The 24179-nt window shown below is 44.8% G+C and overlaps 1 protein-coding gene across 3 annotated transcripts in view; it reads left to right on the top strand.

Annotated features, from left to right (window-relative positions):
- The first annotated feature begins 10389 nt into the window (after positions 1 to 10389).
- Positions 10390 to 24179, top strand: part of GOLM2 (golgi membrane protein 2) — a 98244-nt gene continuing 84454 nt past the window's right edge. The window contains exon 1 of one of the 3 annotated variants that reach the window (XM_059702761.1): positions 10390 to 11044. In XM_059702761.1, the coding sequence (XP_059558744.1) occupies positions 10718 to 11044 (327 nt within the window). In that variant the 5' untranslated portion in view covers positions 10390 to 10717. The remainder of the gene's footprint in view (positions 11045 to 24179) is intronic. The other 2 variants (XM_059702751.1, XM_059702771.1) reach the window with 2 other exon arrangements.

Raw genomic sequence — 24179 nt, 5'->3', positions numbered from 1 at the left:
ACTGAAAGACCAGACAATGAATAAATGAGGATCTGCTGAAAGGGCACTGTATAACACATGGCTAGCTCAGCTCATTGTGTTTTCTGCCTGAACCTCAGGTGGATTTATTGTGACGCCAGCCTAGCAGCAGCAGAAGTAGGTACACTGCACCAGGGAAGCAAAATAAATAAAATAAAGTTTTGGAAAATTACAGGATGATCATTTGAAACCAGCCCCCAAATAAAGTACCCCAACATTAAATGGGGTCACATTTAATTGGGTCACTACAGAATAATGGCTAGCAGAGAAAGCCACCAAGAGCTAGAAGATTAGATGAACTGCACTGCAGAAAACAAAAAATAGGGCAGAAACCTTGGGTTTTCTGCCAAGTCCAGAAAAACTACATTGCAGCAGCCTATGCAGAGGCATGACTGTTTTTTCACTGATTGCCAAGAATCTAAGTCTATGTTTTGGAGAGATATGTAAGAAGTGATGATTAATAAGTCAAAAATGTTTATTGAATACCTGCCAAGGGTCTATTAGTTCACTTAATATGTATTTTCTTAATATCTACTAGCTACTATGCTATGTGCTAAAAAGAAAGAAAATAAAAATGATGAAATGTGTGCTTTCCAGAGTTTACAACTCACTGGCCAATCGAGACACACCAATATAAAAGAATTGAGTAACAATGTAAGGCAGTATTATATTCTACGATTATTGCCAAAACAACGCAATTTGTAGACAACGAGTGCTTACTTCAGAAGAGAAAGAGATAAGCTGGGTTGGAATCTTGAGGAAGATCTTGGAGAGGAAGGACTTATGCTGGATCTTGAAGAAAGGATAGATTCTGATCTTAGGTCTGCCTTTAACCAGCAAAGTAGACTAGTTAAGTCACATTACTTCTCTGGATTTTCATCTTTATCTTCATACTTCAAAATGGAAGTTTTAGATTGGGCAGGCTCTAAATTGCCTTCCTGTTCTAAAATTCCATCATTCAAGAATATAAGAAAAAACATCAGGGTAAAATGGTTAAGAGGCTATTCATCAAGTGTTTCAGAAATATCCAAAGGAACCGGGAAGAAAAAAGTGAGCCGTCATTGAAGAAGGGGACGAAAGCCTAATGATGTGGGGGTGGAAACGAAATTACAGCTTGCTGCACACTCGGTTAATGTGGTCCAGCAGAAAAACATCCACCAAAAGCCTAATGGGGGCAGACATGTCACAGCAAAAGAAATTGCTATGATAGAAATCTAGGATATCAAGGAGGCACAATATGATGATGATTAGTTCTCCTTGGGAGCAGCAGGGGGTGGGAGGTGTCAGAAATATGTTAGCGGAGGTAGGCTGAATAGTCCCCTGGCTGGGCATTGGTAAAGGAAAAAGAGACTGGAAGCTCCAGGAGAACCTTTCTGTCTCTGCTATATGCACTGCACCTCCTCCCACCTACAACACTAAGTGGCACACAGCAGACACTCTATGAATATTTGAATAATTAGTTCGTCAGTTAATTAACCCACATGCCCTGATATAAAGGCTTGAACAAAGTGAGCTTCCAATAACACAATGCCATAATAATGAATTTTTAGAAATTTCATTTAAAAGCATTACTCACTTCATAATATCCTTTTTGATTAAGTACTTTCTCAGTCAACTACTATATTAATCATATAACTGTGATATGCATATATGCATAACTCATGGACACAGACAATAGTGCAGTGAAGGCCTGGGGAGGGGGTGGGTGTGGGAAAGAGGGTCAATGGGGTGGGGAGGGGACACCTGTAAAACTTTCAACAATAAAGATAAATTTAAAAAAATAATATAACTGTGATTGTATGGGTACCTGAGAAATTTGTATTATTGTTATTAATAATAGATGAATGGTAGTGAAGTAAGTGGAAAAGCATTCTAATATAGAATATCCAAAGGATCAGAGACATAATATAGCTTGGGAAACAGGATATCCTTAGAGCTAGGGACATAAGGAAAAAAATAAGTCTGAAGAAGCTGATAAAGGCTGGGTTACAGTTCTACCAAAAATATGGGCTTAGCCCTAGCTGGCTTGGCTCAGTGGATAGAGCATTGGCCTGCAGACTGAAGGGTCCCAGGTTCGATTCCAGTCAGGGGCACATGCCCAGGTTGTGGGCTCGATCCCCAGTAGGGGGCATGCAGGAGGCAGTCAATCAATGATTCTTTCTAATCATTGATGTTTCTATCTCTCTCTCCCTTTCCCTTTCCCTCAGAAATCAATAAAATATATGTTTTTTAAAATATGGGCTTTTAGATCTAAGATTGCCAATCATTTTACTCTAATAACTTCATTTTTAATGTCAAAAACTGTACAGATGTCCATGTGATAATAATTATACTTTTAGTGTCCACTGCTTAAGAAAACATAAAGCCTGGCTGGTGTGGCTCAGTGGTTGAGCATTGGCCCATGAACCAGAAGGTCATGGTTCGATTACAGGTCAGGGCACATGCTCAGGTTGCAGACTCAGTCCCCAGTGGTAGCATGCAGGAGGCAGCCAATCGATGATGATGTCTCTTTCTCATCAATGCTTCTATCTCACTCTCCCTTCCTCTCTCTAAAAAATCAATAAAAATATACTAAAAAAAAAAGAAAACACAATAAAAAGATTATGATGAAATCACTAGTAATTTTAAAATAAAATTTAATTTTATCCACCACAATAGCATCTTAGACATTTTTATAAAGTAGTGAGATTTTGTAGAAATTACTTATTCAATATATAGACAAAGGTTAGTGAACATATTCATTGATGCCCTCCCCACAAACTGAGAACCACTGCTATTTGCCTGTTCTAAGCACTGTACATGTATTAACACATTTAATTCACACAACAGCCATATGAAATAGCCATTATTGGTATCCCCACTTGTGGCAGTTTTTAAAAATATATGTTTTTTATTTATTTCAGAGATGAAGGGAGAGGGAGATAAACACATCAATGATGCTAATTCAAGCATGCCATAAATGCAAGAAGTTTCTTCAAAAGGTTGATGGAACTTGGGGCGTATTCAGCAAGGCTGAATATCTACATATTACCTGCTGCTGGAATAGCTAAAAGCATTTCCCCAAACCTGAAAAGTCTGCCTGCTGCCAGACAGCTGAGGGTATTTCCCCAAACCTGAAAATCTACATGTTATTGTCTGCTACTGGGATAGCCAAGGGCAGTTCCCCCAAACTGACAATGACTACTGTATACCAAACCTTACCTTTTGATATGTATACCTGCTTTGCCTTAGGGCAACTTGTGTTCATACAGAGCTAGGGGTCCAGAGATTCAGAGAACTTGGTTACTAAAGCTAGGTCTCCTCTGGCTCCCCATCATGTCTAGTCTCTTTATTAATTTACATGCAGCCCTTCTCCAGATTCCTGAACCCTTCTAGATACTGGATAACACCCCAACAATGAGAGACAATTGTTGATCAGCTGCCTCCTGCACACCCCCTACTGAGGATCAAGTCCAAAAACCTGGGCATGTGCCCTAACTGGGAATCAAACTGTGACCTCCTGGTTCATAGATCAATGCTCAACCACTGACCCGCACTGGCTGGCGTGGCAGTTTGTTTTCACTTCCTTATACTTCTTACCCTTTCCTTTCCTAAGAGACTGTAATTTTCAACTGAAGACACCACTGCTGTAAGACTATATTTCCTTGCCTCCTTGGTCTCTGGGAGTGATCATGTGACTAAGCTCAGATCAATGAGAAATGGGAATGTACTTTTAAAGAAATCTTAAATATTGGAGGGGGGTTGCCCTTCTTCCTTTCTGCTTCCTGGATCAAGAATGTAATGTCTGGTTGTCAGAGTGGAAGAGAGTTGGGGGACTGAGTGAAAAAATGAATGGATTAAGATGAAAAAATTGGTAGTTACAAAATAGTCATGGGGATGAAAGTACAATGCTATAGTTAACTAGAGGCCCGTGCACAAATTCATGCACGGGTGGGGTCCCTAGGCCTGACCAGTGATCAGGGCCAATCAGGGCCATCTTGCCCTGTCTGGGTCCTGGGTGCAGGTGATCCGGATTCAGGGCTGTCAGGGCTCCAGGAGCATGCTAACCAATGGCCAATTCCAAGAGGAATCGGTCTCCCTCCTCCCTCTCTGGGTCTGGGGTGCGGGTGAACCGGATTCGGGGCTGTCAGGGCCCCAGCAGCAAGGTTTGGGTCAGTGTGTGTCATAGCTTCCAGCCGATCAGCCAGTTGTTCTGGTCGTTCAGTTGTAACAATTGCTTAGGCTTTTATATAGAGAGATAATCCTATCTAATAATAGACAAACATGGTAATTGACCGTACCTTCACTACCCCTCCCATTGGCTAATCAGCACGATATGCAAATTAACCACCAACAAAGATGTCGCTAATTTGCATACTGCCGGCAGGGTGGGACAGCACCACCCCGCCTGCCCCACTGCCATCCGGGTCTGCTATTTGCCACCTGGGGCGGCGGAGCAGGACAGCGCTATCCCACCTGCCCTGCCACCATCCGGGCCTGCTACCTGCGACCCGGGGCGGGCATCCCGTGTGTGACCTGACCCGGGGCGGCGGGCATCCCTTGTGTGACCTGACCCAGGGAGGCGGGCATCCCATGTGTGACCTGACCCGGGGTGGCCGGGTGGGGCAGCAGCAATCTGCCGGCCTGCCTGGGCATCTGGTGTGCGACCCGACCCGGAGCAGCCAGGCAGGGCAGCGAAGGCTTGAAGGTGGCTCCGGCCAGAGCAAAGGCCTGGGTCCCAGGTGCCGGAGGAAAACCAGTGCTGGCAGCCAGGGGAAGGGAAGGCCTATTGCACAAATCTTTTCGTGCAACAGGCCTCTAGTCTATATAATAAAGAGGTAATATGCAAATTGGTCCTAACGACATCACAGTAATGACCAATTTTCATATTGACAGACCAGCAGGAGGCTGTGCACGCGGCAGGGCGACTTTCTGTGCCTGGCCCTGACTCCCCGGGAGGGTTGGGACCCCTCGTTTCAGAGCCAGGGGAAGGTGTGGAAACCTGGGGCTTCACCAGGGCCCCGCCTGCCCCTGCACCCCTGCACTCCCCTCAGTGGGAGTCACGTCCCTGTGGGGGAGGGGAGTGGTCAGTCTGGTGTGGGATTGGACTTAAACTGGCAGTTGAACATCCCCTGAGAGCTCCTGGTTTGGAGAGGGTGCAGGTTGGGCTGAGGGACCCCTGCCCCAGCCTGTGCATGAATTTTGTGCACCGGGCCTCTAGTATTGTAATAACTATGTATGATGCCAGGTGGGTACTAGAAATATTGGGGAGGAATACTTTGTAAAGTATATGGTTGTCTAACCACTATGCTATCCTGCACCTGAAACTAATACAAAATAATATTGAATGTAAATTGTAATTGAAAAATAAATTTAAAAGAAGAATGTCATGTCTGGATGAAGATAAGGTCCATTCTGTAGGGTTGACAGAGCTGTGAGCTGGAAGGAGCTAGATGGTCCGCTTGTGGATTTTTTTATGTGAGAGAAAAGAAAATCCAATCTTTATTTTTTACCCCGTTATATGGAGTCAAACTTAATCCTAATGGATATGCCATTTTGGAAATGAGAAAATTAGGGTACTAAAGTTAAGCACTTGGCCTGATGTTATAAAATTAATAAGAGGCAGAGACTTTTAACTCACCCACTCCAGAGCTCACATTACCGCTACAGTATGTTGTCTCTTACTGTACAGCTGAGGAAATGTGCATTCTCTTCACCAGTGTTGGTTGTAGGCTGCCACATGGAGGAGGCTTTCCCTTCACAAGGTAGCCCTCTAATGAGAATTCTGAATGGGGCTGATGGCTGAGGGCTATCTGCTGGAGGAATAAGTCCTTCCTTCCTGAAAGGAGATCTGAGTGGCACATCATAGCATCCACCTCCTATACATGACATCAGACCTCCTCCTGTGCCTGTGGCCAAATTACTAGTTGAGCATAGCTTTCTTTCTCACTTATCCAGAGACACTTTCTTAATCTTTTTAAATGCAGCAATCCAGACACTGTTACTAATTAACTGAAGTTGGCACACAGCCTACTAACCCTTTCCCTCTAGCTATCTAAAACCTGGTTGATCTGAGGGTAGAAAGGCCTCGACCCTTCTGACTCAGGGAAACTCTGGAATTGCGTGAGGCTTTCACTGAGACTGTGTAGCAGCCCAACATCTCCCTCTGTCCATTCTGTTTTCCTCCTTTCTCTTCCCATCGAAGAGTGGTGACCCAAGAAACACCCCCTAAAAACCTTCTATCACTAATCTCCATCTCAGAGTCTGTTTCCTGCGGAACTTAACTTGCAACACCATGTCTTTATTCACTCATTAACTATTCTTAGTTGAAGGAAGGTAATACATCTCAACATAAAGAAAACTCAGTTGTAGCTAAAATTCGTTTTGGTCTACCCAACACTCTGTTTCTTGATATCCGACTGCCCATTGGCTATAAAGGCATCTCCTATGCTGTGCAATCATAATACCTCGCCTCTCATGGCTGTAAGTGGTGTGCACTTGATTAGGCTTGCACAACCAGATTCCTCCCCTGGTAATTTTTGTACCGATAGCTACAAGACAGACCTCCCTTGCTTCTCAGATCATAGACTGGCAGGATACGATCCTGGGGATGCGGGGGCCATATTTCCTGTCTACAAGGAAAAGGACCACCCAAAGTAGGACAGAATAAAGCCAAGCAGAGGGCAGAAACAGAAAGAATCAGTCCTGAAAGCCTTGAGTCCCCTATGCGCACCCCAGTGCCTGCTGCTCTTCCAACAAACTATCCTAGTGTCCTTTTAATATATACATTTTAAATTAAATATTTTATTTTTTGCTTAAACCAATTTAGGTTGGGTTTATTTTCATTTGCAATGGAAAGAACCTGCCTACACATCTGTGTGTTTTATATTTCTATGATCTGCCACCTTATCTAACCTAGTCTTACCCAATGTCCTAAATATTGAGGAATAAGTTAGAAAATAATCCCTCCTCTGCTCACCTCTAGCACATCAAATTTTTTATGAGTAGTATATTCCAAATAGTATTTTGAACTTGATAAAGGGTCAGGTTTATACAAGAGAAATAAATGACATGATTTCTGCCTTTGAAGAAAACTCCATCTAGCTTTGGCCGGTGTGGCTCAGTTGGTTGAGCCCTCATCTCATGCACCAGGAGGCTGCTGGTTTGATTCCCAGTTAGGGCACATGCCCAGGCTTTAGGCTCAATCCCCCGTGGGAGGCATGCAGGAGGCAGCCGATTGATGTTTCTCTCCCCATCCCCCAACCCCCAATTTCTCTCTCTCTCTCTCTCTCTCTCTCTAAAAAATAAATAAATAAAAAACATATTTTAAAAAAGAAAGAAAACTCCATCTAAATAGAAAAATTCCTATGATTGATTCAACCATACTTGCCATTCTATAATAGATGCTTACTTCTCAATTAAATCTTAAAATATTATTTCTCTATAACTATATTGCCTTTCTAGTTATAAGAATATATTTATGTCTATACTTGATAACCTAAAAGATATCCCCCAAAATAGGAACTGACTTTTAAAAAAATAATTTTACTTTAAAATAGTTTGAGAAATACAGAAAAATTGTGAAAACAGTTCAGAATTCCCATGTATCCCACATCCCAGTCTCCCCCATTATCAACATCCTATATTAGCATGGTACATTTATGATAATCAATTAACCAATAATGATACATTATTATTAACTAAAGTCTATATTTTATTCAAATTATATTCCTATTTTATCAGGTTTCCTTAGTTTTTACCTAATGATCCTTTTCTGTTCTAGGATTTTATCTAGAATACCACATTACATTTATTAATTATGGCCTTTACCTTTCTTTTGGCTGTGAAAGGTTTTCAGATTTTCCTTGTGTACGATGACCTTGATGGTTTGTAGTATCACTGTCAACGTATTTTGTAGAATAGCCCTTAATTGGGATTTGTCTGATGTTTCTCTCATGATTAGACTAGGGTTATGAGTTTTGGGAAGGAAGACAGAATGCTACCTTCATCGCATCATTTGAAAGGTACATAATAACTACATGATTTCTGTTGTTGTTAACCTTAATCACCTTGCTTTAGGAGTTGACTTTTACTTCAATTTGTTTAATGCCTAATCCTGAACCATTTATAAGAAAGCATTTATACACTGTCTTGATAGTATCTGGATTGGGCTCATTAGTAGGAGGATTGGCTTGAAAAGATAACCAGTAAAATAGGAAAAAAAATGTTCCCACTTAGGAGACATATGACTTTGTGTAAATTACTTCCACATCTGTAAATTGGAATAATGGCACCAAACAGTTCTTTGAAGCATCTGATGAAAATAATGTATGTAAATGTTTTCTTTATTATACTTTCACATGTCAGAATCCTATATAAAAATGCAAACACTTTTTTTTTCAAATTATAAGATTAAGTTTATTTAGAAAGTTACAGACGTACTAGAAAGGCCCTTGGAGCTTAGGAGAAAGGCAGAGGTAATGCACCTGGGGGGAAGGTGAGGGGGAAGAGAACAGCGCTTTTGTGCTCGCTAGGGGGAGAATGGGCCAAAAATGCAAACACTTTTGGAAAGAGTTACATCTTAAGCAGTTAACATCACTTTATAGATTAATTTTCAACAGCTGGCTAAGCAAAGCAAGGTCAATATGAAGTTGAGGAAAGGGTAGATGGGAAGGCTCATTATATTCAATGATTTCCCATTTCTGCCTTGCTCCCTTTTGCCAAAGTTGGCTTGTCGTTGAAGACTGAATGGGATTTCTTAGATCTTATGAAACCAGAGCAAAGGGATCAAGTTTGATATGAATTAAATATTAATAATTTTGATGTTTTTTTGTTTTTCTGTATCTATGAGATGGAAGTTATCATGCTTTGAAGGTGCAATAATTCATCCAGGCTATTCGAGGACCATTAGGCAAGTATTATTATTATTATTTTAATCTTTATTGTTAAAAGCATTACATATGTCCCCTTTCCCCCCCCCCCCATTGTCCTCTCCCAGCCTGCCCCCGCCCCGCCCCCCCATTGTCTGTGTCTATTGGTTTTGCTTATATGCATATAAGTTCTTTGACTGATCTCTTACCACCACCACCACCCTTGCCCCACCGCCCCTCTGCCCGTCTCCCCTCTGAGGTTTGACGGTCTGTTCGATGATTCTATGTCTCTACAAGTACCTTTATTTTTTAAATGGATAGGAATCATAAAATACTCAAAGATGATGTCTTGCGCAAAATCATACCACTCTGATTTGAATGAAAATATCAAAGTGCTTGCGTTCTGGAGGTTCTTAATTTCTGGAAGTTTGCAATGGAAAGAAATTGCCTACACATCTGTATTTTATATTTTGAACCTAAGGTTTGAAAAATAAGGCAACTCCATCTTCTCCTTAAACAGGAATAGAGCCAATAGCTTTTTAAATTTTTAAGCAAGGGCAAAAGAAATATGCCGACAAACGAGGTGCGGGCTTTCTCTGCATCAACATAATTAACGCTGAACATAGAGCAACTTAGCTTGGTATAACGCAAAGAGCAATGGTAGAGACCACTGATCTGGATTTAACTCTATCTTAAACAAGACGTGGGACGTTGAGAAAGTTCCTGGAACGCTTCTGTGTCTTGGATTTCTCATCTGTAAAATTGTGCGGTTGACAGGGCAATACGAAACCAGGCACGCAAAAACATTTTGTAAGAGAGCTGTTGTTTCTCCTTTAGAATGTGTTGGCTGTCAGTAACACCATTAGTTACCATTCATCGAGGGCAGCTTCTGGACTCTCTGTTGGGAAGCTCAGTTGGAAGCAAAAGCAGCAGTTGAAGAACGGAAGCCCACACATTCTTAAGTTCTTTCCGTTCGTGAAAGCAGTAACCTTGGAAACCGGGCTGGCACCATCCCTTTCAGTCATAAAGCTCAGTGTTTCCTGCTTTTCTCCGTAATGTTTGGGGGACCGCTATTTCACTGTCTTTTTGTTTTGTGTTCTCTCCATATCGTTAACACAAAGGAGAAGATTTCCTTCTACTGAAGCAAGTTCCAAACCTTCCTAGTCGCCCCTTCTGTCCGTAGCTCTCCCACCCTCTTCCCTGCGTCGCAGTCGCAGCCCCAAAAGTCCTCGAAGACCAACACTCCCCGGAGGGGCACTCCCGAGGCCCCGGGGAAAGGGAATGGAGCAGGCAGAAGCTGAAGGGGCTCCGAGTCAGGTCCAAGAGCCGAGCCAAACCGCCAAAATTAACCCCGACACTCCCCCCACAGTCATGGCCCTCGCGAGAGACGACCGCAAGGGGCGAGAGAAGCCCACTTTCTCGCGAGAAGAGGGGGCGTCGGCGGAAACTAGGAAATTGGACCCCTAGGCGACCGACACCGCCGGTGGGCGGGGCCAGCGTCAAATCCACCCCCTTCCGGCTCCTTTCCCCGCCCCCTAGGCTGAGGTGTGGGGCCGGAGGTGCGGGCAGTTAGGTTCTGTAGGTTCCTCTCCGCGGGCGTGGGGTGGTGTTCGAAGCCTCCAGAACGCGTCCCGGCAGGATTTGAGGAGAGGGGGCGGGGAGGGGCTGGCGCCCCGCCCCCTTCTCCGGCTCGCGGGCGGGCGAGCGCGCTGGACCGCCCGCTCCCTCTCCCGGCCCTGGGGCCGCGTCCCCTAGGCAACTCCGCTGCCTCGGCCTGAGCTTCTGCCGGCAGGTGTCGGCGGCGAGGCCCCCCCTCCCCCCCACCACCGGGCACAGCCCGGTTCGTCCCCATGGTGGGCTTCGGGGCCAACCGGCGGGCCGGCCGCCTGCCCTCCTTCGTGCTGGTGGTGCTGCTGGTGGTGATCGCGATCCTCGCCTTCAACTACTGGAGCATCTCCTCCCGCCACGTCCTGCTTCAGGAGGAGGTGGCCGAGCTGCAGGGCCAGGTCCAGCGCACCGAGGTGGCCCGCGGGCGCCTGGAGAAGCGCAATTCAGACCTCCTGCTTTTGGTGGACTCGCACAAGAAGCAGATGGACCAGAAGGAGGCCGACTACGGCCGTCTCAGCAGCCGGCTGCAGGCCAGGGAGGGCCTGGGGAAGAGATGCGAGGATGACAAGGTAAGGACGAGTCCGCGCCGCTCTGCCCCCCGTCGTTTCGGCTCCGAGGTGGGGGTGCCAGCCCAGGAGCGGCTGCCTCCTGCCTTCAGGATCGCAGCCCCGGAAGCTCCCCTTTTACCGCCTACAGCCCTGCTTCTGCCGGACTTTTACTGGTTTAATCACGGCCACATTCTCCAGCCCCTGCCCGAGGAAACTGTAAGTTCTGGTTCTCAGAGTGGCCTGCGTGCGGGTGCCGCCTTTTCTCCAGGCTCAGCTGCTGAGCTGGCAGTAGTAATCGTCTGGCCTGTGTGGCCGCCTGACGTTCACAGATTCACAAATGCGGAGGCTGCCAGATTTGGTGTGGGTGTTGTTGCCTTCGCCTTATTCCGTGCACACTGATCAATATTCATTAATTTATTTTAAAGAATGGGGCCTCCTCTAACTCTACTTAGGGTAGTCACCATATATTTCTTAAGCCAGTATGACTTTTTATAAATTTCGATAGGACAATGTATGAAGTAGTTAAAGAATCAAATGTTAGCTGTCCTCTTTGTGATCAAAATGTTATGATAGGCTCTGACACGATATATGCACCACCTTTGTGACTTGGACATAATTAACCCAAAGTTATGTACTTAATTTGAATCATTAACGAAATTAACCTAAAAGGTAGAATTAAAAAAATTTCCTATGCAACAGAACCTTATGTCAGTGTTTTCATTGTTTTTGAAAGGATATAAAAGTGAAATTTTGTATGCTTAAGTAGCTACTGTGGTTGGTGTTTTATGCAGATGGAAAGTCATACAGAGTTTAAATTTAAAAAGTTTAAAGCTGGACTGTAACTAGACCTGCTCCTAAACAGTCTTTGTTCTCATTAGCATATTGGAACTACATATTAATTTATGACTTATGCAACTTCTGTTGGTGTGGCAGAGTTGTAAACATTTCTGGGTGGGATAAGTAGATGCTTTTCTTTCTGTACACTTCTTTGGTAATCTTCACATTGGTTGTGTGTGTGTGTGTGTGTGTATTCCTATTAAAATTACAAGATTTTATTGTGTATATCAAAATCACTTATAGTAAATTGTTATAAGTTAAAATCTCCATGAGCTCCCAACTTCTTTATTGTCACCAGCTTCTACCTTAATAAAGATTGAGGCCCTTAGGTAAGTGCTTTTCTATAACCCCCTCCTCTTCACCACAACATAGACATCCTCTGAGAAGAGCAAGAGATCAGCAAATTTATACACATACTACACACTGAGCTCTAAAGACAAAATTCTCTTGGGTGGAGTAGGCAAAAATCCATGAAATTTTGAAATATTTATTTAATATATTTTTACTGATTTCACAGAGGAAGGGAGAGGGAGATAGACATAGAAACATCAGTGATGAGAGAGAGTCATTGATCAGCTGCCTCCTGCACACCTCCCACTGGGGATGTGCCCGCAACCCAGGTACATGCCCTTGACCGGAATCGAACCTGGGACCCTTGAGTCCGCAGACCGATGCTCTATCCACTGAGCCAAACCGGTTAGGGCCACAATGTAATTCTTAACCTGGGCAATACCAGCCTCAGGGAGCATTTTGATTAGTACTCATGACTGGGGAATGTTAATAGCATTTATGCATGAAGCCAGGAATGATGATGTTCTGTATTGCAAGAGAGAGTCCCAACATTGAAGAACTCTCCTGCTCCAAATGCCAGTAGCCCCTTGATGGAGAAACACTGAGTTACTTAAGGCACAGAAATGGGGAGAAATAGAATGACAAGATTTTGAATACGCTTGATGTGTGATGGGGAGTCAAAGATGAATTTCTGGTTTTACAACCCAGCTGATTGAAGTGCTGTGACCTCAGGTAGGAACCTTAGATTATAAGTTAGTTTGAGAAGAGTACAATTTTAGGTAAGTTTAGTTTGAGAAATCTATAATAATAAAAGGGTAATATGCTAATTAGACCGAATGTCTTTCTGGGCATCATTCCGGACATCCACCTGTACAAAGTCAGGCTGGAGTGAAGCCCAGGTCCCAGGTGCCTGCTGGCAGCAGCCTGAGTGAAGCAGCCTGGTCCCGGGTGCCTGCCAGTGGCGGCTGGAGTGAAGCCCAGATCCCGGGTGCGAGAGGGAAGCTGGTGCTGGCAGCTGAGGGAAGGAAGGCCTACTCTTGCATGAATTTTTGTGCATCAGACTTCTAGTCCTATATAATAAAAGGCTAATATACAAATGACCGAACGGCGAACGACTGGTCGCTATGATGCACACTGACCACCAGGTGGCAGACGTTCAACTCAGGAGCTGTCCCCTGGTGATCAGTGTGCTTCCACAGGGGGAGTGCTGCTCAGCCAGAAGCTGGGCTCATGGCTGGTGAGCATAGCAGCGGTGGTGGGAGCCTCTCCTACCTCTGCGGCAGTGGTAAGGATGTCCATGGGGAGTGGGCCTAAGCCATCAGTCAGACATCTCCCAAGGGCTCCCAGACTGTGAGAGGGTGCAGGCCAGGCTGAGGGGGACCCCCACCACCCCGAGTGCACGAATTTCGTGCACCGGTCCTCTAGTCTATAAAATAACAAGTAGGCAGTTGGAAATATAGTTCTGGAACTCAGTAGAAAGGACGGGCTTTAAGAACAGATTTGTCTGTAATGGTTGTTGAAGTCTTGAAGTCATAGGAATGGCCTAAGTTGTAGAGTGAGATACTGAATATATAAAATAGAGCCTTGCAAGCATATAAGACTAGTAGAGGAAGAGCAGGTTGAAATGACTGAGAAAGAATAGCCAAAAAGAAGAAAAATCTGGATGTAGGCCAAGGGAAGAGTTGTTAAAGTTAATTGCTGTAATTATATATTTATAATTGTCTCTCCATACCTAATTGTGAGCCAAGCAGGGCTGTATGTTCTATTAATCTTTGTATTCCTGTAGTTCCTAGCATATGTTTTGAGTACCTGGTTCATACTAAGGTAATAATTGTTGAGTGAATGACCATATCTGCACATATATATTGGATCTATTTTTTTCATGTTTTTCACTTTTATATTGTGAATTTCTTGACTATAAAAATCTAGTCTTAACTTTGTAAACACATATATTTGGTACTATGTGCTATGTGTGGACTCACTGAATATTTGATTGATTCAGCCCTTTGCACTGGTTCTTAACCAGAGTATGTATAAACATGTGCTAGGGCTAGATTATTCACATATCTGGTTACACTACTTTTCTGAAAGACATAACAAAAATATTCTGATGTAGCTGTAACTGGTTTGGCTCAGTGGATAGAGCGTCGGCCTGCAGACTCAGAGGTCCCAGGTTCAATTCTGGTCAAGGGCATTTACCTTGATTGCGGGCACATCCCCAGTAGGGGGCGTGCAGGAAGCAGCTTATCAATGTTTCTCTCTCATCGATGTTTCTGACTTTGTCCCTCTCCCTTCCTCTCTGTAAAAAATCAATAAAATATATTTTAAAAAAATATTCTGATGTAAAACTACTTATTATCAACTCATCTTTCTAGCATAGAATGTATCTTTTCTTTGAAATGTATCATAGTACATTTAGTTAGTATTTTCTTCATTTAGAAACTAAGAAATATTTTTTTATTCAATTTAGCATTTAAGTGAAGAAAACCTTGGGGTTAGTTTAATGGGATTATAGTGAAAAAAATGAATTATCTATGTTGCACATCATCAGGGACTTGTTTTATAACCTGGAAACTAATTTGAAATAAACTCACAAAGGGTAAAATGATATAAGTCCTTGTCCTGATATAGTGCTTTATGACTTTTCAAAGCACATACATGCATAAGTCATTCATTTGGGAAAGTTGAGTATCTACCATGTGCTAGGAGGTGCTACAGAAGGAAAGATGATAAGATTTATGCTTATCCTCAAAACTGGATCTAATGGGGGAAACACCCATAGAGAAATAATATATAATGCATGATTAAATGCTATAGTAGAATTATTTATAAAGGGACTTGACAGTACAAAGGAACAATTGATTAATTGCTTTAGGAAGTCAGAAAAGAAAGGTTTCACTGAAGGTGAATCCTAATGAATAAAGAGTAGTTCACCAAACTTAGAAAGGGGTAAAGACAAGAGGATTGTAAGTGAATCCAGGAAAGCTTGAAAGTATATTTTACCTTCACAGGTCAAGTAGTTCAATACAAGAGTGGAATGTAAGATATAAGGTGGTGAGAAGGAAGGAAATTTGTGGCTATAGATAAAGATATTTAGGACTAGACTATTTTAATTACTTTTAAGTTTAGAATTCATGGGCATTAAGTGTATTCACAATACTATAAAACCATCACCACTATCTATTTTTAGAACTTTTTTTTATCATCCAAAACAAAAACTCTGTACCCGTTAAGCAATAACTGTCTTTGGCCCTCAGCCTCTGGTAACCCCTCTCTATTCTACTTTTTGTAGCTATGAATTTGTCTATTCTAAATACTTCATATAAGTGGAATCATATCATATTTGTCCTTTTGTGTTTGTCTAATTTCATTTAGCAATAATGTTTTCAAGAGTTTGCCATATTGTAATATGTATCAGAACTTACTAGGGGAGGCTAGGGGACTGTCTAGGGCGGGGGGATAAAATGGACACATATGTAATACCCTTTGTAATACTTTAAGCAATAAAAAAAAAAGAACTTAATTTCCCTTTATGGCTGAATAATATTCCATTATATGGACTACTAGTAGCCCGGTGCACAAAAATTTGTGCACTTGGCGGGGGGGGGGGGGGTCCTCAGTTATTAAACATTTATCAGCACAAGACTGATCACATTGGTAGTGGTGGTGGTCTTGTCAGAATGTGTTATATTATGCAGATGAAAAGCTATTTAAACAGATTTGATGTATTTTCAAAGATAGAAGAATTGTCCCTGTCAACTATTTTAGTTGATTCATATCTTCACTAATTGTCATCATTGCAAAGTTTTCAGTCCCCATATGGATTGCTGGATATAATAGGTCATGTGCTGTCCCTGTCCTTTGTAGCCTTTGTTACCTTAAGGACTCTAGTTTTCCATTTATATGTTTAAGTACCAACCTTACTGGCTTAAAAATGTAAGCTTTTAACGCTCCTCTCTCTGTTCCATATCTTCCAATGAAAAATGGAGTTGGGTTGTAGCACAGGAGAGAAATTCTGAAGGGGAATATTGAAGTAATGACTACAGTAGGAGGAAAAGGGAACCTATTTCCCTGGCCACAGGCGCTGGCGCTCTGGACCACAGGGCTGGCAGCTTCTCCGGTGGCTGCAGCCTGGGACCTCGGGCGGTGGCTTGTCCGTCTCCTGGGCTGCAGCCAGTCTGGGACCTCGGGCGGTGGCTTGTCCGTCTCCTGGGCTGCAGCTAGCCGCAGGCGCTGGTGCCTGGACCAACGGTGGGCAGCTTCTTTTTCTTCTGTGCTTCCAGGGAGGGCAGTCAGTTATGTGTATATGTGTGTGCATGCAAACATAGGCGTGTACATGTGTGTATGTGGAAATCTGCTGGGCAAGTCAAAACCATAGAAGAGTTGCCTCCTATCTCTTGAATCTTCCAGAGATATCCCCCACTTTTTTATTCTATCACTACTGGAGAGTCAGTATTTGCAGCCAGCCAGCCAGTGACTCTCTCAGTGTTTCTTTCTGACTTCTTTCCCTGTCTGTCTTCCAACCCCGTAATCATATTTCCACCTGGATGCATCATGTTTACTCCCAATATGCTGAACCGGGTCTCATGGGGTTTGCAGTTTGAAAGGTGCTGCGATCTACATGGCGGCCAGGACCCGGTCTCAAGGGGTTTTACCCTCAAAGTTTGAAAGGTGCTCATGATCTACATGGCAGCCAGGACCCGGTCTCATGGGGTTTGCAGTTTGAAAGGTGCTAGTGATCTAGGTGGCAGCCAGGACCCTGTCTCAGGGGGTTTTACCCGCGCAGTTTGAAAGGTGCTCGAGATCTACTTAGGGGTTAGTGCCGCCTCTTCTCTGCCGCTCTGGCTTCTCTGATCACTGATCACCGGTATGGGTGGAGGGCAAGGAAGAGGCTGCCCCCGGCGCCGCTTCTTCCCTGCACCGCACGCTTCTCCGATCATGGCTGGGGGTCGGGCAAAAGCGGTCAGGTTCTCCGATCATGGCTGGGGGTCTGGCAAAGGCTGCCCCTTTCTCTGATCATGGCTGGGGGTCCCGCAAAGGTGGCCCCCAGTTCTCTGATCACAGCTGGGGGGCGGGTCGAAGGCTGCTCGGTTCTCTGATCATGGCTGGAGGGCAGGGGAAGGCCCCCGGTTCTCTGATCATGGCTGGGGGTTGCGCCAAGGTTGCCCCATTCTCCGAGCAAAGGCTGCCTGGTTCTCCGATCATGGCTGGGAGTCCCGCAAAGGCTGCCTGGTTCTCCAGTCATGGTTGGGGGGCAGGGCAAAGGCCCCTGGTTCTCTGATCACGCTGGGGGTCGGGCAAATGCTGCCCGGTCCTCTGATCACGGCTGGGGGTCCGCAAAGGCAGCCCCAGTTCTCAGATCACTGCTGGGGGTCGGGCAAAGGCCCCTGGTTCTCCAATCATGGCTGGAGGTCTGGCAAAGGTGGCCGGGTTCTCCGATCACGGCTAGGGGTCCAATCACGGCTTGGGGTTGGGCAAAGGCTGCCCGGTCCTCCGATCACAGATGGGGGTCGTGCAAAGGCTGCCCCTTCTCCGATCACAGCTGGGGGGTGGGGTGAAGGCCCCCGGTTTTTGCCTGCCGCCTGGGTTTATGATCACAGTCAGTGGCAGGCGGCTTCTTCTGTCTTTCCCCTTTTGCCTCCCAGCATTGCACCTATGTATGCAAATTAGCCACCATCTTTGTTGGCAGTTAATTTGCATAGCGCCCTGATCAGCCCATGGGAAGGGTAGCGGAGGTATGGCTAATTACCATGTTTCTCTATTATTAGATAGGATATCACATTTTGTTTAACCATTTTGTTTGTTTGTTTGTTAATCCTCATGCGAGGATATTTTTCCATTGATTTTTAGAGAGAGTGGAAGGGAGGGGGAGAGGCAGAGAGAGAGACACATCCATTGGTTGCTTCCCAAACATGCCCCAATGAGGGTCAGAGATTGAGCCTGCCACTGGGGAACGTGATCTTTACCAGAATTGAACCTGGAACACTTCAGTCTGCAGGCCGACCCTCTATCCACTGAACCAAACCAGCTAGGGCTCCATTCATCTTTTGATGGACACTTGAGTTGTTTCCATTTTTTTGGCTATTTTGAATAATACAGCTTTGCATATTGTTGGTCAGGAATCTTTTTGGGTCTCTGTTTTGTTGTTGTTGTTGTTAATCCTCAGCTGAGGATATTTTTCCATTGATTTTTAGAGAGCGTGGAAGGGAGAGGGAGAGACAGAAACATCGATATGAGAGAGATACTTCAATTGGTTGCTTCCTGCACACACCCTGACTAGGGATGGGGACCCTGTAACCGAGGTCTGTGACCTTGACTGGAATCTAACCCAGGACCCTTCAGTCCACAGGCTGATGCTCTATCCACTGAGCCAAACTGGCTAGGACTGGGTCTCCGTTTTTAATTCTTTTGGAGTGGAATTGCACCTAGGAGTGGAATTGTTGGGTCATGGTAATTCTATGTTTGAAACCATAAAACTGTTCTTCACAGTGGCTGCACCATTTCACATTCCCACCGGCAATACACAAGAGTTCCAGTATCTCCATAAACTTGTCAACTTACCTTATTTTTTATTGTTTTGTTTTTATTTTTTTAAATAATAGCCATCTTAGTGGGTGTGAAGTGGTATCCCATTTTGATTTTGATTTGCATTTCTCTAATGACTAATGATGTTGAATATCATTTCATGTGCCCCTTGGTTGTTTCTACTTTTTGGTTTTTTTAATCTTTGGAGAAATGTCTCTTCAAATCCTTTGCCCATCTTGAATTGAATTGTTTGCTTGTTGCTGAGTTGTAAATATTTTCTCCCTGCTGTGGTTGTCTTTTCACTTTGTTGGAGATATATATATATATATACTAGGGGCCCGGTGCACGAAATTCGTGCACTGGGTGTGTGTGTGGGGGGGGGTGTCCCTCAGCCCAGCCTGCCCCCTCTCACATACTGGGAGCCCTCAGGCGTTGACCCCCATCACCCTCCAATCACAGGATCGGCCCCTTGCCCAGGCCTGACGCCTCTGACAGAGGCGTCAGGCCTGGACAGGGGACCCTCATTTCCCCCCATCACTGGTTCTGCCCCCAGCCCCCCAGACCCCTCCGATTGTTGGCTCTGCCCCTTGCCCAGGCCTGATTCCTCGGCCAGAGGCGTAGACCCCCATCACCCTCCGATCACCTGATCGGCCCCTTGCCCAGGCCTGACGCCCCCACCAGAGGTGTCAGGCTTGGACAGGGGACCCCCATCTCCCCCTGATCACTGGCTCTGGCCTCCGCCCAGGCCTGAGGCCTCTGGCCCAGGAATCATGCCTGGGCAGGGGACCCCCATCTCCCTCTGATCGCTTGCTCCACCCCCCGCCCAAGCCTGACGCCTCTGACCCAGACTTCAGGCCTGGGCAAGGGGACCATCATATCCCCCCAATCCCCGGCTCAGCCCCCCGGCCAGGCCTGATGCCTCGGCCAGAGGAGTTGACCCTCATCACCCTCTGATCACCAATCACCGGATCGGCCCCTTGACCAGGCCTGAGGCCTCCGGCAGAGGTGTCAGGCCTGGGCAGGGGACCCCCAGCTCCCCGCCGTTGCAGGCTCCGCCCCTTCCCAGGCCTAACGCCTCTGGCCTAGGCGTCCAGCTTGGGCAGCGGGGACCCGCAGCTGCAGCGGCCCCGTGATCGTGGGCTCTGCTTTAGGCCCAGGCAAGGGACCCCTAGCTCCCGGGACTGCCAGCTTCGACCGTGCCCAGCTCCCATCGCTGGCTCCACCCCTACTTCCTGCTATCACTGGCCAGGGCGGAAAAGGCACCTGATTCTCCAATCATGGCTGGGGGGCAGGGCAAAGGCGGCCCTGGGTTTCCGATCACTGTCAGTGGCAGGGGGCTTCTTCCTGCTTTCCCTTTCGCCTTCCTGCATTGTGCCTACATATGCAAATTAACCGCCATCTTGTTGGCAGTTAACTGCCAATCTTAGTTGGCAGTTAATTTGCATATAGCCCTGATTAGCCAATGAAAAGGGTAGCGCCGTACGCCAATTACCATTTTTCTCTTTTATTAGTGTAGATATTTGATTCCAGAAAGAGAGGAACATCAATAATGAGAGAGAATCATTGATCTCCTGCTTCTTGTATGCCCCTCTCTGGGGATCAAGCCCAGAACCCAGGCATGTGCCCTCACCGAGAATTGAACTGTGATCTTCTGGTTCAAGGTCAGTGCTCAACCACTGAGCCACGCCGGTCAAGCATTGTGTCTTTTGATGAAGAAAAGTTTTTAATTTTGATGAAATCCAATTTTACCTATTTTTTCAGTTGTTGTCCATGCTTTTGATGTCATATTTAAGAAGCTATTACCAATATAGTCAAATTTTTATTTTGAAAAAATAATTATGGGCATAGTATGGAGGATAATTATAGAGGAAAGAAATTAAAGTCAAGATCTGCTAGGCAATACATTACTGCAGAAGTTTAAGCAAGAACTATGGACTTAAATTTAAAACAAAAAGCACTTACTATGTGCCAGGCACTGTTGGATTTATTTATTTCAGATGTAATTCTTTTAATAACCCTGTGGGGCAGATAATATTCTCATTTTACAGATGAGGAAACTAAAGCACAAAGAAGTTAAGCTGTGTGCCAAGGTAATAGAGCTAAGAAGTCATGGATTCCAACTTTAGACCCAGCAATTTAACCTTAGAGCCTGTTCTTTTAAACACTATGCTATTAAGCCTCTACATAATCACAGTCTTTTCTTACCTGTAACACTTTGTTCAGTACTCATTACATGATGTAAGTTTAAGAAAGATCCAGTGAAAAACAACTAAAATCAAAGTAGAAAAGAGCAGTTACTAGAGAACCAACTACAAAGACCTGGAAAAAAACTTGAAAGAACATGTGACTAAAGAATACGGATATAAACTTTCTATACCAAATTTTGCAAGGGAATTTTATGCTTATACATATTCTACTTATAAATGACCCATTCTTATAGCTTATGCTGCTGTCCTAATGCTGTATAGTATTTCCTGCCTTAGCTGGAAGAAAGGAGGAAACTATTTTACATCTTTGTGGGGAAGGTTTCTTCATAGGTTTTACTTTCTTAAATGTTACCACTCCCCCAAAGGAGGATTTACCCCTCAGATGTTATGGTGCCTTGAATGCCTCCAGATAGAGATTTATTTGAATTGACTGCATAGTGTACATATTTTCCAAAATGAAAAAGAATTTTTTAAAAATTGTGGTAAAAAACACATAACATAAATTTACTATTGTAAACATTTTCAGTTGTATAGTAATGTTTGCTGTATGCATATTGTTGTATAACAAATCTTTAGAACTTTTTCAGCTTGCAAAACTGAGACTCTTACCCATTAAACAAAACTCGCCTTTCCCCTCTTCCCAACTCTGACTGAGAAATAGTTTTTTATTTGAGAAAAGATTTTAATATAGAAACTCTTACAATGACATAAAATAATTGCACATAGAAGGATTATCCTTCATTAACAGGACAAAATTATATTAAACTAGAGGCCTGGTGCATGAATTCATGCCTGGGTGGGGTCCAGAGAGGGGGAGGGAGGTAGGATGTGATTGGCCCTCCAGGTGGGTGGTGGGATGTCCTTGCCAGCCTGGGTTCCAGATCCATCCTGCTGATGTTCGTGCCAGTTGCCAGGAGCCACCTGGCAGCTGCTTTTATATCGTTTCTTCCTTGCAAAGCATCTAGGGAGTGGAAGCAGCTGCTGTGCCCAAGGCCGACTTCCAGGAGGCCAGCAGTGCTGTCAGGATCATGCAGGTAGCACTGGTCCATCGGTGCCTGGCCCGTTCTCCGGAGATTGGACATGTAGGTCTATTGAAGGAGTGAGTGACTGCCACTGGGCTGGTGGGCTGCCCGGACATGTCGGTCAGCTGAGTGGCGCTCCTGCTGTGGGAGCGCACCTACCACCAGGGGGCAGCTCCTGCGTTGAGCATCTGCCCTCTGGTGGTCAGTGCATGTCATAATGACTGGTCATTCTAGTCATTCTGCTGTTAGGGTCAATTTGCATATTACCCTTTTATTATATAGGATAGAGGCCTGGTGCATGGGTGGGGGCTGGCTGGTTTGCCCTGAAGGGTGTCCCGGATCAGGGTGGGGGTCCCGCTGGGGTGCCTGGCCAGCCTGGGTGAGGGGCTGATGGGTGTTTGCAGGCTGGTCACACCCCCTTCAGGGTGGGGGTCCCCACTGGGGTGCCTGGTCAGCCTGGGTGAGGGGCTGAGGGCAATTTTCAGGCTGGCCAAGCCCCCCGGCGACGGAAGCTCCCAGCCTCTCCTTTTTTTCTTCTTTTTTTTTTCTTCTGGGATTTATTTACCTTCTATAATTGAAACTTTGTAGCCTTGAGCGGAGCTAAGAGCCGGCCAGGGTGGGTGGGCTCCATCGCCTCCATGCCTCCTGCTCGCTCCATCTCCGTGGCCACGGCCGGCTGGAAGCAGTTATCTGGGGTTTATTTATCTTCTATAATTGAAACTTTGTTGCCTTGAGTGGAGCTCAGAGCCGGCTGTGGCAGGCGGGAATCTTGGCTTCCTCCATCACTTGGGCAACCAAGCCTCCTGCTTACTCCTGCTCCTTGGCTGCCGGCCCCCATCTTGGTTGGGTTAATTTGCATATAGTTGCTCTGATTGGCTGGTGGGCATGGCTTAAGGCGCAGCGAAGGTGCAGTCAATTTGCATGTTTGTCTTTTATTAGTGTAGATTAGAACCCTTATAAATCTAGAACATATACTTGGAATATGCTGAGAACTGAATTGAGTGTTCTAGTACAGTTACTTCTGGGAAAATTAGTATCAGAAGACTGAGGGATGACTCTATCAAATTTTTTATTTGGAAGTAATGAGTATGATCAGCTGAATTAGCTTTCACACGAAGTGAGCTGTATTGGCCTTCTGCTAGGCAGAAGGATTATTGTTGAAAGTAAATTCCTCTGGTAGTCTATGTTGGGAATATCTTAAACACATTCACTTAAATACATTGTAATCAGGCGTTTGTCTCCACCACACCACAAAGTATCCTTTTCAAGGAACCATTGATTTCAGTATTGCTAAGTTCATTTGTCAATACTCAGTCATCGTCTTCACCTATGAGCAACATTTAACACAGTCGATTACTCCCTCCTCCTCTCTGAAACAAATTCTTCATTTTGGCTTTCAGGAAATCTAGCTTTCTTCCCTTCTATTTCACTTGCCATTTCTTCTTTTCTGGTTCCTTCTCAAATGGAATGCTTCAAGGCTTAGTCCTTGGATCTCTTCTTTATCTACACTCAATCCTTGCCACCTCTTTAAATATCTATACACTGATGATTTCCAAATTTCTGTCTTTTATTCAGACTATCCCCTTGAATCCCAGGCTTGACATCCTAATCCCTACTCATTATCTCTTCTCGAGCAAATATGGTTTTGGATTTAACCTGTCGAAAGCCAAACCCCTCATCTTTCTCCTCCCCCAAAACTTATACTCACAGTCTTCCCCAACTCAGTTAATGGCAACTGTTTCAGTTCCCCAGGCCAGAAGCTTTTGAGTCATATATATCTCTTTCTCACACTCATATCCAATTTATCAAAATTCTGTTGACTCAGCTTTAAAATATATCCAGAATCCAAACACCTCTCCCTATCCCCATCACTACCATCCTGGTCTAAGTTACTACAATTTCTTGCCTAGATTATTGGTGGTAGTTTCATTGGCCTCCTTTCTTCTGTCGTTTCCCACTTCAATCCATTTTCAACACAACATTAGATCATGCTCCTTATCTGTCCAAGATGCTCCAGTGGCTTCTATCTCAATTGCAGAAAAAGCTCAAGTCTTTGACAATAGTCCACAGACCCTATACCATTTTCTTCCCTCACAGTTCTCTGACCCCATCTTTTACTACTCTTCTTGCTGCTCCCTTGATTCATACCAGTGATTCACACTGACCTGTTTAATGTTCCTTGAAACATCAGTCATTTTCCTGTGATAGGGCTTTTGCACTAACTGTACCCTCTGCCTAGGATACTCTTCCCCCAGAGAGCTGCATGGTAATTCT

Source organism: Myotis daubentonii, chromosome 1 (assembly GCF_963259705.1).
Source record: "Myotis daubentonii chromosome 1, mMyoDau2.1, whole genome shotgun sequence".
NCBI lineage: Eukaryota > Metazoa > Chordata > Mammalia > Chiroptera > Vespertilionidae > Myotis > Myotis daubentonii.
The sequence above is the reverse complement of the archived record's forward strand: the minus strand, read 5'-3'. Positions and strand labels throughout refer to the sequence as shown.